This window comes from Martes martes (assembly GCF_963455335.1).
Source record: "Martes martes genome assembly, chromosome: 17".
Classification (NCBI taxonomy): Eukaryota; Metazoa; Chordata; class Mammalia; order Carnivora; family Mustelidae; genus Martes; species Martes martes.
The window spans coordinates 42,597,086-42,612,445 of NC_137905.1; the positions used below are offsets into that span (position 1 = coordinate 42,597,086).

Consider the following 15,360-nt stretch of genomic DNA (forward strand, 5'->3'; position numbering starts at 1 on the left):
GGCTGTTTGGTCTAGGGTGGTTCCCCTCACATGTATGGCTGGCTGGCAGTGGGTGTCGGTGGCTGGGTTAATGGCTCTCCTTGGGCCATGTGTCTACAGCAGGCCAGCCCCAGCTTGTTCACATGGCCGTGCTCACAGGGTTCCCAGAAAGGGTTTGTTAAACTATTCTCTATTAAAAATACCTCTTTCTGTGACTTTGCATGTTCTTAGGAAATGCCAACACTCCCCAGCATGGCCTACCAGGCCAGGCCCTCCCCACCACACCCAGCCTCACTGCCCCCGGCTCCCCCCTGCTCCTCCTCACTTTGATCTCTCCACTCCAACAGTGGACTTCAGGGTTATGCTTCCTCCCACCCCAGAGCTCTGGAACTGATTTTCCTACTGCCTGGAGGACTCACCCCTCTCCTAGTCAGGTTAGTGAGTAATTACTTGTAAAGTATTAGCGTAAGCATCACATCCTCCAGGAAGCCTTTCAGGAAAACCCTGACCAGGTTAGAGTTCTGTTTTCCTTTCTTAAAGTATCTACCTCGTGATTTTCCTTCAGAGCCTGTAGCATAGTTTTAAGTTTACTTGCAACTAATAACAATACCTAACATTTAAATCACCCCTGGCTCTGTGCCCCCGGCTGTTCTAAGAACTTCATGATGTCTGTTCATATGATTTTCTCCAGGCACAGAAAGGAGAAGAAACTTGCTCTGGTTCACATGGTTGAGGAGTGGTACAGGCAGGACCCAAACCTGTCGGTCTGGTTCCAGAGCTAACATCTTAACGATTCTGCTCTGCTCCCCCACCCTGAAGTAAATAATCTGCATCTCACTACCAGACTGTGAGCCGGGCAGCGGTAGATATTCTGTGTGACTGACTGAATTGTGTCCCCTCCAAAATTCATATGTGGAAGCCCTAACCCACAATGTGGCTGTATTTGGAGATAGGGCCTTGAAGGAGGGAATTAAGGTGAAATGAGGTCATAAGAGTAGGGAGGGCCCTAATCTAATAGGACTAGTGTCATTTCTCAGTCCACTCAGGCTTCTATAGTAGAATAACATGGACTGTGCAACTTACAAACAACTGAAATCTATTTTTCTCGAGCTCACAGTTCTGGAAGTTGGGATGTCCCAGATCAAGGCACTGGCAGATTTGGTATTTGGAGAGAACTTACTTTCTGGTTCATAGATAGCTGTCTTCTTACCCTAACATCACATGGTGGAAGGGGCAAGGGAGTTCTCTGGGGTCTTTATATAAGGGCGCTAATGCTATTCATAAAGACTCCACCCTTATGACCTAATCCCCCCCCCCCCACCCAGCCCCATCTCCAAATATCAGCACAGTGGGGATCAGGTCTCAATATATGAACTGACACAAACATTCAGCCTATGGTCCCTTTTAAGAAGAGAAAGAGATACAAGGAGTGTGTGTGCACAGGGGAAAGGCCATGGAGGGCCCAGTGAGAAGGCCACCATCTATCTGCAAGCCAAGGAGAGAGGCCAACTTGCTGGCCACTTGATCTTGGACCTCCAGCCTCCAGAACTGTGAGAAATAAATTTCTGCTCTTTAAACTACCCCCCATCTGTATAATTTTGTTACGGCAGCCCAAGTACACATACATTTGGTCTCTTCATGCTTGCCATTTGTACCTAGAACCATGCCGAACACATAACAAGTGCTCCAAAAATATATACTCGGGTGCCACTACCTTCTCTGGAAAGTCTTTGTTCACCCTTCTCCTCCTCCCACGCCTGGTTTAAGTGCCCCTTCTGGGCTTTTGTTGTTACACTTTTCACTTGATTCTGGAAGGATATGTTTTGAGGTTGAATTATTCCTTTCTAGAAGGTTACATCTTTGAATCTAAAGATTTGAGTCTTGGGGCGCCTGGGTGGCTCAGTGGGTTAAAGCCTCTGCCTTCGGCTCAGGTCATGATCCCAGGGCCCTGGGATCGAGTCCCGCATTGGGCTCTCTGCTCAGTAGGGAGCCCACTTCCTTCTCTCTCTCTGCCTGCCTCTCTGCCTACTTGTGATCTCTGTCTGTCAAATAAGTAAATAAATAAAATCTAAAAAAAGAAAAATTTAAAGATTTGAGTCTTCTCCAGGGCTCAGCACAGATGGTCTATGCTGTTGGGAGTTTAGTAAATATTTGAGTGAATGCAAGTCTCCTGATCACACACAAGCCCTGGATGGAGAGCAAGGCGGCTTGAGTTCTAAGCTTCCTCTCTAAACTCCTGAACAAACTTGAATCCTGAAACCTCAAAAGTAATCATGGCCTTGGGCTTCTCCAGAGATCAAAGCTTGGGGGAAAGTCTTTTATGCTCTAACAAGCATAAAGTACAGGGTCGTTTTTATATCGAACACCTGTGCAGTTGAACTGCACTCCTGAGTCTTAGTCATCTGCCTAGCTCTAGCTAGACTTCTTGCTCAAACATACTAAAATCACTCAAACATACTAAAATCACTCCTGTCTCAGGGCCTTTGCACTTGCTATCTCTTCTGGGAACACACCTCCCCCAGAATTTTCCATTGCAAATAATGGCCTTAATTTTCAGTGTTTATGCCAAAGTCAAGGAGGGGTGATGGTGATCGGTAGAAAGCAACTCAGTTTCAGGGCACTGGAGAAAAAGCGAGATGCCATTGTTCTATTCGTTCATTGAATCCTCTCAGCAGTCCTGAAAGGTGTCATTATCCCCATTTTACAGGTGAAGAAATTAAGGCCATGAGACGTTAAGTAACTTGCTAAAGTTCTCACAACTAGAAAGTAGCAGGGCTAGGATAGAAATCCAGACAATTTGGATCCAGTGTCAAGTTTCTTAACCACAAAACTCCCTGCTTCTCAACATATATTGCTTAGTTAACACATGGTCTGGAGTGGGGGTGTTGCTCAACAAGCAATAGTTATTTCTCTACTCCTCTCATTTGACTCTCCTAATCTTATAGTCCAAACCCCAGAACCAAGTTGACAACCCTTCCTAGTCTATCTTGCCAGAATCTGGGGTCCCTCACTTCTTCTTATGCCTGCACATGCTAGGTAGCTAGATTCGAGGACTCTAAAATCAGGTTCTCTGAGTTCCCATCTAGGCTCCACCTTTCACTAGCTCAGTAAACATGAGAATGGTACACCCCTCCCCAGGTCTCAGTTTCCTCACCTGTAAAATGGGGACAGTAACAATCACTATGTTCTAGAATTGCTCTAGGGCTTCGTGAGATGATGCATGCAGAATGCTTTCCACCTTGTCCTGCCCATAAAAATGACTCAAATTGTAACATATATGATTAGAGCCTTTCAGTGAGAAGCCCCCCTGCCAAACTTCTGGGGCTGTGAAATACACTCCCAACCACATTAAGGGCCAACATTGGGACCAGATGAACTCATTGTTCATAGACAAGAGGTTGGCTGGGTGAGAGGACTCCTCACCTGATCCAACCCAGATCTACCAGACAGTTACTTCCTAGAGGCAGCGTGGTGCAGGGGGGTAATTTCTTGGGTCTGATAGACCTGGGTCTGAATTCCAGCTCTGATTTCTCCTCAGGACCTCAGTTTCTTCCTCTGTCAAATGGGAAGAGACTACTGTTAAGACTGATTAAGAATATGAGTTTAATTCAGAAGGTTATGTGATTTCATTGGTGAACTGAGATGAGACGAGTGTCTTCAGCTCTGTGAGCCTTGGTTGTCTGCTCCATTGGGTGTTGTCACCATTCCTATCCCTGAGGTGGCTATGAGGATTTCCCAGGACCACATGTGCCACACTCTGCACCCTGTAGCAGTATATACCAAGAGTTAGGAGTTTAGGCTCTGGAGTCAGGCTGCAACAGGCCTTGTTCAAATTCCAGCTCTGACAATTACCCCTGGTGAGGTCTTAGGGAAATCAATTTCTTCTCCCAACCTCAATTCATTTATCTGTGAGGTGAGAATAATATCAGTAAATATCCAATAGAGCTTGTTATAAGAATTCCATACATGTAAAGCACTTAAAACTGGCTTGGTTCAGTGTAAGTGGCAAAGAAATTAGGAGGACAATTTTTAAAATATCCTTTCCTAGAATGCAAATGCATTTGCCCCAAAGTTTGAGGACTTGAAAACATGCATGTAGTGAAGCCTTCAGGATCAGATTCAAGTCCAAACCAAAAAGCAAAACCAAACCAAAACAAAACAAAAAACAAAATACCCACCTTCATTTGCAGTTAAGGAAAAACCAGGGCCACGTGATGAAATCAGGCCCCACCCTACATCTACAAGATCAACCCTACTTAACCATAGTGTAGCTCGAATGCCGGACTCTCTCCAGAACAAGGTCAGAATCCCAGCAACACCCATGCTCGCCCTGCGACGTGAGCCAAGTGAGCCTCAGAAGCTAACCAGCAGAGTAATCAGCTCCCTCGCAGGGTTATTTAGCAGACGTCGATGAGATGACGCACACAACACGGCACCCGGAAAGGGTTCAGCGATCGGGGGCTGTTGTTACTATTGCCACAGCACCTGTCTTCTTCAGCTTTTGGGGGGGTTTACTCCCACCCGCCACTCGCTTTAGTCGCTCTCCGTCCCGACTTCTGGCAGCAGCTACTGTCCCAGCCCCTCCTCAAGAGGGTCCTCCTGCTCCCTTCCTTCGTCCCCAGCTCCTCAGCTAGCTGCGGGGAGGTGGGCGCCAGACAACACTCCACCAAGCACAGGGACAGAAGTCCAACCGCCGCCTGAAACCGTTGGACTGGGCTCCCGCCTCCTGGCCCTCTAATCAATCAAAAGAAAAGAAGCAAGCCCCTAGACCAATCAGAAGTGGAAGCGGTCGAGCAATGCCCGCCTCCTTAAAGCGCCCTAGCTCCTCATTGGATGTGTCCGAGCGCGGACCCAAAGCTAAGCCACTTAGAAGAGAGTGGGGCCAGCCAATCAGCAGTGCAACCGCAGCCGGGCTGGTGGGACCGGAGAGTCAGTATCAGCTCACAGACTCGCGCGGTGCGAGCTCGCCGCCTGTCAGCGCCCAAACCCTGCATGGACAGAAAGCCAGCTGGCTAAGCTCTTAGCCCTGGCCAGTTAATGGCGGGGCAGAGCAATGGGTCATTCTCTCTGCGGTGTGGTATGTGTGTGTGTGTGTGTGAGAGAGAGAGAGAGAAGGGAGATGGCTAGTATGTGAAGCGCGCAGTTAACCATGGCTCAGGCAACGACCATTTGAAGCGCGAGCATCTAGACCAATCACAGGTCAAGGCACTACCCCTTCTTATGCTTTCCTTGTCCTCCCCTACTTCCGGTGAGGCATGGTGCGTTCTGCAACCAATCAGTGGTGGGCAGGGCAAGAGGCGGGAAAGGGAAGCTGCCCACAGGCACCCGAAGCCTGGCAGGCCCTTGAGGGCCTCCCAACCAATCAGAGACACACACTTCATAGACTGTCAGGGGTTGAGAGAGGGGTGAAAGGCTTTGCAACGAGAGCTAAGCAGGGTGTCAAGACAGAAGCAGGAAGCGGTGGTATCCCGAGCCCTTGCAGAGGCAGCTTCCAAGGCTGTTGAGGAGAAGGAGGTTCAGGGCCCAGTGCTTTCACAGAGACGGTAACACAGCCACTCAGCAGGGGAGGGGGGCGAGCTGTAGGGTAACGGCTCAGCGTTAGAGACCTGACCCAAGTCCACGGACCAATCAGGCTCCACGGCCCTGCCACACCTCAGAGTCAGCGGGGTGGGTGGGAACTCCGCAGCCAATCAGGGGTGGGCGCGAGGAAGCAAGTGGAGCTGTCCTAGGTGCCTCCTAGAATGTTGAGCATGCTCAGCAGGATGCGGCCAGCGCTGCAGCCAATCAGCGTCCGCCTCGGAATCCAGGCGCGACAGGCAAGCTGTGCACGTGCCCGGGCCTCGAGCTCCTGGCCTCGCGACACTCACCACTTTCTAACGGCCACTCGAGCTTGCGCCGCCCTCAGTGTATGTGAGACTGTGGGAAGAGGAACAGGGCCCGAGTGGGTGAGTGGCGTGGTTTTTCTTACACTTATTAAGGCTTGGGACTGGCCCAGGCCAACCTGGGGTATGAGGGCTTGAGTGGTCGCTGTGAGGGTTGAGGGCTTTAGTCCGTGGGGACTCCCTTTGCCCTGGCGAGGCTGGCAATGGGACCTCCCGGGCACATTTGGAGGCCAGGCCAACATGTCCTGAGTTGGCCCATGGTCCCTGAGGCTAACTTGATTTGGAAGTCATATTTGGGGGGGCTGTTGGGAGGCCCTTGGAGCTCTGCATGGCGTCACTGGCCATGAGGTATGGCCTCTGAACTGTGGGACGTTGTCTGAGGGCTCTGGACTGAGTCTGAATCTGGTGACTGGAAGGAGAGGCCTGTGACTCTCCAGAGGTTATTGGGAGTCACTGGGCCAAAGATGAAACTTGGGTGTACTTGAGAGGTTTTCTGGGGTCTTAGGATCCAGCTTGGGCTGAGAGTGAGAGTTGCCAAGGTTGAAAGCCCAATGGGAAGTTGTCAATGGCCATTGCATCCAGGCTGTGCTAAGAACATGTGGCTGCAAGGCTTTTGCAGGGGCGGGGGCGCGGTGGGGGGTGGTCGCTGGACTCCAGGTTGAGGCACAGATTTTCCAGTATTGGGTCCAGGTTAGACAGCCTGACCAGGAGGTTAGGCCCAAGGTCTTCAGGAGGTTCTTGAGGAGGGAGTTTGCCCTCCATGAAATATTATTGCTGTGTGACTCTAGGATTGGTTCATGTTAGGCCTTTGGGTCCACTCTCTCCCAAACTCTGGTCATTCCGAAAAGGTATCAGGCAGTGAGAATAGGGCCAGATGCACAGGAAAGATGGACGTTATATTGGAGCACAGGAAGAGGTGTGTGAGATATCCTGCTCCTTAAGAAATCACCCAGGTTGTCTTTACAGAAAATTTTTTATTCTTATGGGACAGGGTGTTGATATCTAATTTCACTCAACTGTTCAAATTATACATGGTATTAGAGCTTTCAGAGTGCTTTCATGTACACCCAGAGTTCTTAAACCTTGGATGGGAGATACAAGGGAGTGGTCTATGAGTAGATTTCAAGGGTTTTTGAGCTCTTGGAAATCATAAGAAAAACTGTATGCATGTTGTTTGGAGGGGAGCATGCAAAGCAGCCACAAGGATAAACAAGGAGTATTTAACCTGTCCAAGGACTGCCTTCAGTCTGTGAATCCCTTATCATTCACATATACAATGGTATGAGTATCTATAATTTTCTGATGTAATGAGTTGATTCCGTGGCTTAAAATTTTAAAAAGGATGGTAATCCCCTTAACCTATGACATTAAGAACCATTGGAATTAAGCAGGTTCCCATATTACCTGTGGGGCCTAGGCCAGACTAGAAATGAAGATTTCCCTTTTCTTCCCACACCTGCTGTTGGCACACATTTCAAGACATATTAGTCTGCATGTCTGAGCTCAGTCTACCTGCCCTTCACACAAAACCAAGGCCTGCAGTGTGTACATCAGTCATACAGTTCATCCTCCTGAGTATAGACCTGGGGTTAAGGGCTGTGTAGGTCCTGGAAATGGGCCATTTAGGAGAGGAAGTCCAGGGTTCTAAGCTCCCAAAGCACAGCCTAGAACTGGGGGACACATGTTCCAGGTGGGCCTTTCCTAGATGCCTTTGGATCCTTGGCCCAAGGTGGGGGGACACAGCCGGAGGGGGTCAGAGTGGGTTTAAGGCAATACTGGCATTCAGTACTGGTCTTGAAAACAGCCCCTCTGAGCAAATTGAGGATCTCAGAAGAGTTAGCCCCATATTAGGGCTGGAGAAAAAGACCACCCACAGAGAAGATGCAGTGGAACCTAAGCTTTTTTTTTTTTTTTTAAACTTCTAGTCTAGTTCTTTTTCCACTTGATCCACAAAAGATATGCTAGGATAAGGTCTCTATGACCTAGGTGCAGTTCACATGGCTATGATTACACTGGTTCTTGAGTTATATGAAACATAGATTTAAGGGAAGAAAGAAACTAATTTACTCCGCATTGTCTCTTCTCTGGTATGTGTTGGATGTACTTAACTAGAAAGAGTGCGCATTTGAAAGTTTATGTAAGATTTGGATAATTGGCCTTCATCTGCATAAAATACTGTGGGGGAATTTAACCACCTTAATTTGAAGAAAGAGATGTGTTCCTGGAAAAAGGGAAAGTTCATATAATTTTTCTAACTTGAATCTTGTTTAACTTGGCTTTGGAATACTTAGTGTTTAAAATAAGTGCGATAAAGGGAAAATATTTTTCATAAAACAAATAATCATGTCTCCAATTGGCCTATTCTGATGGTTTAGTTTTAATTATATTTAAAGAGAATTCATACTTGTATTGCTGTGTTGACATTTTTATATCAAGCCGGGTTGTACCTACAAGGGCATATGAAGGAGCGTGCCTATCATTTATTATTGAAGGTCATGACTATCAATTAGAATTTATTATTGAATTAGAATTAGAATTTATTATTGAAGGTCATGCCTATCAACTACAATTTAAAAATAGCAGACTTTAAACTTTATTTAATAATATGAGTATTGGGACTGAGAGGCAAAAATCATACCTTTTTTTCCCCACATACGTCCTTCCAGTTATGTCTCACCTAATCTCTCCTACCCACTCTACCCTATCCCAGGATGCAAGTTTGTGTCCTCAGAACCAATGGTTTCCTGAGTCCACCCCAGGAGACAACTGCAGGGGATTCCTACAGAGTCAGCCTGGGAAGTAGAACATGGACAAGGTTTTTGAGACTGTGATGGGAGACTTTTCAAGAATAGAGTTATCACTTTCCCTACCCTTCCAAATCAAAGTACTATTTGCTCATGCTTCTGCTGTCACTGCTCAATGCAAGATGGTTTGGGCTGTGTAGTCAAGAACATAGGGAGAGAAAAGGGCCTAGAGTGGCACCAGCCTGAGGGCTGAGGCTAGAGGTCCCTGGAGATACCTCTAAGGGGTGGTCTTTAAAAGGATATCCTTAAGTGGGGTAGACACCAGGTAGGAGGCAAAATGGGGTTTCCCATTCTTGGGGGCTTTTGTTCACTGAATGGGGAGTCCCCTTGCCCTTCTCCTCCCTATTAGGTTTCCTGAAAGCCTGCTGATACTCCCTGTCAACTATACTTGACTTATAGAGGATGCTGCCCTTTGAGCACAATCTCTAACATTCTTGATCATCAATGAGCAAATCCTACCAGTGGGGGAGCTGAGTCACAGGCACATGAAGTAGGGCTGTGAGGCAAGGCCACTGGGTGATGCTGTAATCTTCCAGACCCCTGTACCTTTTCTTCTGCACTTGGGGTTTCTCTCTCATGGTTTTCCCCACTTATTCCATATCTTCAGGGCTGTATTACTGTGTTGAAGAACGTTTTTCTCTGTACACCTACATATCAGGAATTGGTGCTTTTATATGTCCGGGCCAAGTGTCTTTTATATGGGTGTTTAATGAGTCCCTGGGTGTGGTGGTATGAGGAGTTAGAAAGCTCAGAAATGGAAAATATTTAACGTTCAGAGTAGCACATGAATACAACCTGTCCATTTGCATTTTCCCTTTCACTCTGAGTCATCTTCCCCTCTCCCCACCCTATGATTGCCCCTCCACCAGCCCCACCCATTGGCACACCCTGTCTGATCTAGGAAGGGTTAACATCTGCGTATACCCAAGCTAGAATGAGAGGTAGACGGGGAAGGCATGTTAGGTCTGAAGGGAGAAAGCAGAAGGCTGTCTGAACATTTCGGGGTCCTGGAGCCGAAGGGAGAAACGGGAGTTTAGGGACATAATATTTGGGTCTAGGAGGGGACTAGGATCTAAGGGAGAAAAAGCCTAGGGTGAACCAGACTTTGTCAGGTCACCAGAGCAGCCTACCAATGCCTAATTTGTTTATCTTCCAGTTACTTATTAGGCATATATGATATACCAGGCACATATCACAAATGATTTCTCTACGCTTGTTGAATGAATAAAAAAAAAAAGCCACAGGATGAGGGATAACGGAATAATAAAAAACAGAAAAAGAAATTTGAGTCTCTCAGACCTCATCCTTTCCCCAGGTTAACGAGTACTAAAGTGTGAAAACAGGGGAAATCTCCTGAGAGCTTGACCCTTTTGACAGGAAGTGAAAGAAACCCCAGAGTTCTGATTTCAGAGAAATGTCATTTGTCATCAACCCAAGAAAAGGGTGTTTTCTCTTCGAAGACCACCACGGGCCCTTCCTGGGGTTGCCCCCTTCAGAAGTTGATGGGAGAATCTGAGTCACTTGTACATTCAGTCCCCAGTGGTGGCCCAGATGACAGGGGTCATTTCCACAGAGCAGTTAGGCTTCCCAGTACTAAAAGTCAGGGAGAGGAAGAACAAGGCATGCTTTTGGCCCTCCTTCACGCTCTCCTTGGAACCCCGAAGTTTCAGTCCTTTTTACTTCCGAAGTAGTAGAAACAGCTTCTAGCTGCTAGAGCTGACAGTTCTCAGAACTAATCCTCTTTGAACGATGCTACTGTCCTGACAAACCACTTTCACATTCATCATGTCACTTCATCTTCACCCTCACCTCCAAATGAGATAAGCAAAGGTTATCCCTATTTCAGGGATGAGGTAACTGAGGCTCAGAGAGGTGACTTGCCTAACGTGACTCAACTAGTAAACAGCAGAGATGAGACTCAAATGTGGGTCTATTTATTCCAAGGTTCTTGCTGCGAGATGAACTTTTTTAAAAAAGATTTTTATTTATTTATTTATTTGAGAGAGCAGGCAGAGAGTGCGAGACAGCACATGAGAGGTGAGGGGGCAGAGGGAGAGGGAAAAGCAGACTCCTGGCTGAGCATGGAGCTTGATGCCTCGTGGGGCTTGATCTCAGGACCCTGAGATGACGAGCTGAGCCGAAGGTGGACGCTTAACTGACTGAGCCACCCAGGCGCCCCTTGATTTTTATTCTTTTAAAGTAATCTCTACACCCAGCATGGGTCTCAAACCTACAACCCCAAGATCAAGAGTTGCATGCTCTACAAACAAAGCCAGCCAGGCACCCCTTCACATGAATTTCTTTGACTCTAGAAGTCCACAAATGAAATAAGGAGACAAGGGAGGAAGAATGTCTTGAATCTGGAAGTAGAGGATGTGGTCTTCCTTAGAGGGGTAAAGCAGAGCCAGGGGTATAAAGCCACACCCCCTTGGGGGGACTGTGGCAGACTGATACTTGGGACACCCAATGGAAGACTGTGAGGTCAGGGGCGGGGCTAGCTCCAGGGGGGCCCCAGGAGCCCCAACAGCAGTTCAGAGCATGCGGTGTCCAGGAGGAAGCTACAACTGGTGAGTGGTTGCTTCTCCCCAGCTGAGACTTTCCTCCCACTATACCCTGCTTTTTGTCCCCTTCCTACCAACCTGTAGCCTTCTCCCTGAGGTGTCCAAGTAGTAATCCTCCCCACAAGGGTCCTTACTCATGGTGAGTCCACACTGAGGAATATGCCTACCAGGCACTGAGACGCTTAGATCTGTCTCTTAGTATCTGGGTTCCCAGTTCTCTTCTTAAAAGCCAGTGTGGTAGTTTTGATGTGTGATGAATTTCTGCCTCATTGGCTCTTTCTATTCTTTGCTTTGGGCTTATGAGAAACAAAATTAAACCATCTCCTTATCCTAAAATCTGGAAAGAAAATAGCCTCCCCCTATACAGATCCCATTTTCCTTTCTCCTGCTTCCTCGGCAGTCAAAACTTTCTCCAAAATCTCTCTCCATCCTTGATGGAAACCTTCTCTTCTGTGGCTTCTGCTCTCTTAACCCACTGGATGGGACTCTCTTCTCGGCCCTTCTCTGAGGACATGTTCTAGAAGATTCAGCCGTAGGGAGGTAATCAATTGATGCCTTAAGGCATGCCGTCTTGCAGCAATGACCTCCGTCTTACTGTCCTTTCTGCCTCTCAAGACTACACAGCTCCATGTGATGGGGTGAGGGTGGGGTTGGGGGTCGCTCTAGCTTTCAAAACTCTCCCACCAAGCTGTGTCTTGCTCCATCCCTAACTGCCAGGGCTGACTGGGTCTTATGGTAATCTCTTTGTCTGGAAAGAAGAAAACCTGGCCTGCTCCAAGGTCTTTCCTTGTAGAAGGGCTCAGAGTAGCAGAAGTATCGGTGTCTGCTCTTTTTTAAGTAGAGACTGCCAATTGGCAGGACCCACCTATACTAGCCTTAAACCCACTATTTGATATAGTCATTAACTGCCTAGTCCTTACTCTTTAAGTCCTGAATATGGTCTAATTTCCATTCTCCTGCCAACCCCCTCCTCACCCCTACCCTGTGGTCCATTATGATTCTGGATAAGCTCAGGTCCTCTCTTGGGTTAGTTTATTTGTTCCATTCAAGGCACAAAGAGCTCTGAACCAGCAACTCACTCTTTCTCCCCTCACCTCCACAGGCTTGAGAATATGCTGTTCCTCTCTCCCCTTTCCACCATGGACCCCACACTGTGGCCTTTCTTTCAGGTCCTCTGAGACTGGTACCCAGGCAAGGCACAATGCCTCTGTTCCCGACGACAAGACTGCTTAGCCCCTATGGCTCTGATCGGCTGGTACGGCTAGCAGCCAGGCTCCGGCCAGCACTGTGTGATACCTTGATCACTGTGGGAAGCCAAGAATTCCCTGCCCACAGCCTGGTCTTGGCAGGTGTGAGCCAGCAGCTGGGCCGCAGGGGCCGCTGGGCTCTGGTGAAAGGCATCAGCCCTTCTACCTTTGCCCAGCTTCTGTACTTTGTTTATGGGGAGAATGTAGAACTGCAGCCTGGGGAACTGGGACCCCTTGAGGAAGCGGCCAGAGCCTTGGGGGTGCAGTCTCTGGAAGAGGCATGCAGAAAGGCTCGACGGGACAGGGCTAGAGAACTGGGTCCAGGGCTCAAGGAACATCAGGAGGAGCCAGAGAAACCCACAAGGGATTCTGAGAGAGGACTGGAGGGACATGGAGAGCAGAGACCAGAGAAATGTGTTAGAGCTGGTTGGAGAGAACGAGAGGCACTGCACGAGCAAAGGCCACCAAAAGACAGCTCTGAGAGAGCAGAGGCAATGAAGGAGGGTGCGGGGAAGCAGATGAGATCAAAGGAAAAACTTAAGCAATCCCCTAATGGCCATGCGGGAACAGATGGGAAGCAAGACGGGATTATGTGGGTGACAGAGAATCCAGGGGGCTCTGAGGAAGGTCTGTGGGAGTTCTCTGGCCCCCTTCCCCAACCAGGTTCCCTCCAAACAAGCGTCATTCCTAGGCCCTGGTGGGCTGAGGCCCCTTGGCTGGGGGAGGGCCAGTCCGCCCTATGGAGCATCCTGCTGTTGCCACCCAGATATGGCACTCCCTTCTCCCATAGCACCCCCATCACTGGAGCCTGGCAGGAGGTCTGGCCTCAGGACCAGAGGTGAGTGAAGAGCCTAATGGAAGACCTCCCTGGCTGGGAGGGAGTGGCTCAGGATAGGTAGCAGTGATGGGTAGAAAGGCACCACATCTCTTATCTCTACTGTACATTTCCTGAGCCGGTGATAGGACAAGAAGCTTCCACCACAGGGGAATTCAAAGCCCAGCCCCTGAGGAGGACTCATGGCATCTCCCTCTCCAGGAAGGGCCTGGCCAGGATCCCAGGTTTGCCAAGGCTAACTCTTCCCTACCCCATCCCCAGGATCCCATTGTCCCTGAACCCTGAGAAAGGTCTCTGGAACCAGAACCAGTTGGCCAACTCCAGTCCTGCCACAGGTAAGCCCCGAAGTACCCTGTACAAACGCTATAACATGGTCTCTCTCTCCTTAGGCTGGGACTCCAGGAGTCCAGCCTGAGGAGAGCACCTCCTTCACTCTGCTCCCTCCAGGTTTCCTCCCCCAGGGCCCCACAAAGCTCAGCCCTGGGGAGATGAAAGAGTCTGATCAGAGGCACACCGGTGAGTAGGGTGAGGGCGATTTTGCCTCAGCCCCATTGCAGCTCCCAAAGTCTTGTCTGGGAGTACCAGTGGTCCGGCTCTGGGATTCCCAGCCCTGCTTCCTTTGCCTTCTCTAACCCCACAGGTGCACTTGCAACCTGTGTGGGTCATGTGAGCACAGCAGGCCCATCTCGCCAACAACCTCCCCCACCCCCACCTGCTCGGTCTCGGCCCTATTCTTGTTCTGTCTGTGGAAAAAGGTTCTCACTCAAGCATCAGATGGAGACGCACTACCGAGTCCACACAGGTACGGGCTCCCCACCCGGGGCAATTATCTGCTCCCTTCCAAACTCTGGTCTGTCTGCTCCTGAGTCCTCTGTGTGTGTGCTTGACTCCAACACAGTTGCTTTGCTCAGTCGCCCAGATCGACCCCTACACCAGCCTTCACCCACTTCTTTCCTTTACCGGCCTCCCCCTCCACCTGCCCTAGGAGAGAAGCCCTTCTCCTGTAGCCTCTGCCCCCAGCGCTCCAGGGACTTCTCAGCCATGACCAAGCACCTGCGGACGCATGGGGCCGCACCATACCGCTGCCCTCTGTGCCAGGCCGGCTGCTCCAGTCTGGCCTCCATGCAGGCGCACATGCGCGGCCACTCGCCTAGCCAGCTCCCACCTGGATGGACCATTCGCTCCACCTTCCTCTACTCCTCTTCTTCGAGGCCGTCCCGGGCCTCGACCTCTCCCTGTAGGTCCCCTTCCTCAACCACCTGATGGTGTTGGTAGCTTCTTTGGCTTCAGCTGACAATACAATTAAAGAATGAAAGACGGGCCGACGGGCTGGCTAGGTTTCTGACCCAGCACCACAGCTATTGGCAGCCTAGAAAATCCGGCTCCAAGAAGCGCCGCAGAAAAGGCGCTGCAAGCCTTCTTCCAGATGACCGCGGTCCCCAGAAGCCTGGGCCAGCGAGCCCGTGTTGGGTGTGGGCAGTGAAGTTTGCACGAGTGAAAATTGTGCAGGGACTAGCGATTCCATCATCAAAATAAAGAGTTTCCTGTGCCCTCCTCTCAGGACCAGAAGCGGAGTCCAGACTTTAGTCTGTGAGCTGGGGAGAGGGAAGGAAAGGCAGCCTTGCCCCTTGTCCTGTGGCGGCCCCTGCTGGCGGTGCTTCCACTGTTCAGCGCGGGGGGCTACCTTCATCTCCGGGTGTCCCTGTTCTCCCCAGAGGAAGGGGGGCCAGCGAGGGCCACGAAGTGTAGGCTGGCTTAGCAGGAAGCCCTGTTGGCGGAGGCTGTGAGAAACCAAGTCATTCGCCCCTTTCACAGCAAACAACAGTGCGCAGAATGAGAGTCTGGGACCCCCAGCCCGGGGCTCCAGGAACGCGTGCTCCACGCTCCTCCTTTCCTTGAGCTTTCTGCCACCCTCCTCCTCTCCTCGAGCACAAGGACCGCAAAGCTGCGGCCTCTCGAGCATTCCCACCATGCTGTGCAGAACGGCAGCCGGGCGGCGCCTCCAACTGAGACTAATCCTCTGCGGCGGCCCTTTCCCACCCCACGCCTCCT

At 49.8% G+C, this 15,360-nt stretch overlaps 1 protein-coding gene across 3 annotated transcripts; it reads left to right on the plus strand.

Annotated features, from left to right (window-relative positions):
- Window positions 1–5,395: 5,395 nt before the first annotated feature.
- ZBTB32 (zinc finger and BTB domain containing 32) lies at window positions 5,396–14,875 on the plus strand (the record flags this gene model as incomplete). Of its 3 annotated transcripts, none has more annotated exons than XM_080829504.1 (5): window positions 5,396–5,522; window positions 13,570–13,643; window positions 13,756–13,824; window positions 13,949–14,110; window positions 14,294–14,875. In XM_080829504.1, the coding sequence occupies 3 exons, from the start codon at window positions 13,797–13,799 to the stop codon at window positions 14,569–14,571; spliced, it is 468 nt and encodes a 155-aa protein (XP_080685630.1). In that variant the 3' UTR covers window positions 14,572–14,875. The 3 variants fall into 3 exon arrangements, with proteins under 3 accessions (XP_080685630.1, XP_080685628.1, XP_080685629.1); XM_080829502.1 differs by lacking the exon at window positions 5,396–5,522 and adding an exon at window positions 12,221–13,311; XM_080829503.1 differs by lacking the exon at window positions 5,396–5,522 and adding an exon at window positions 12,428–13,311 and having other exon boundaries at window positions 13,510–13,643.
- Window positions 14,876–15,360: the final 485 nt, after the last annotated feature.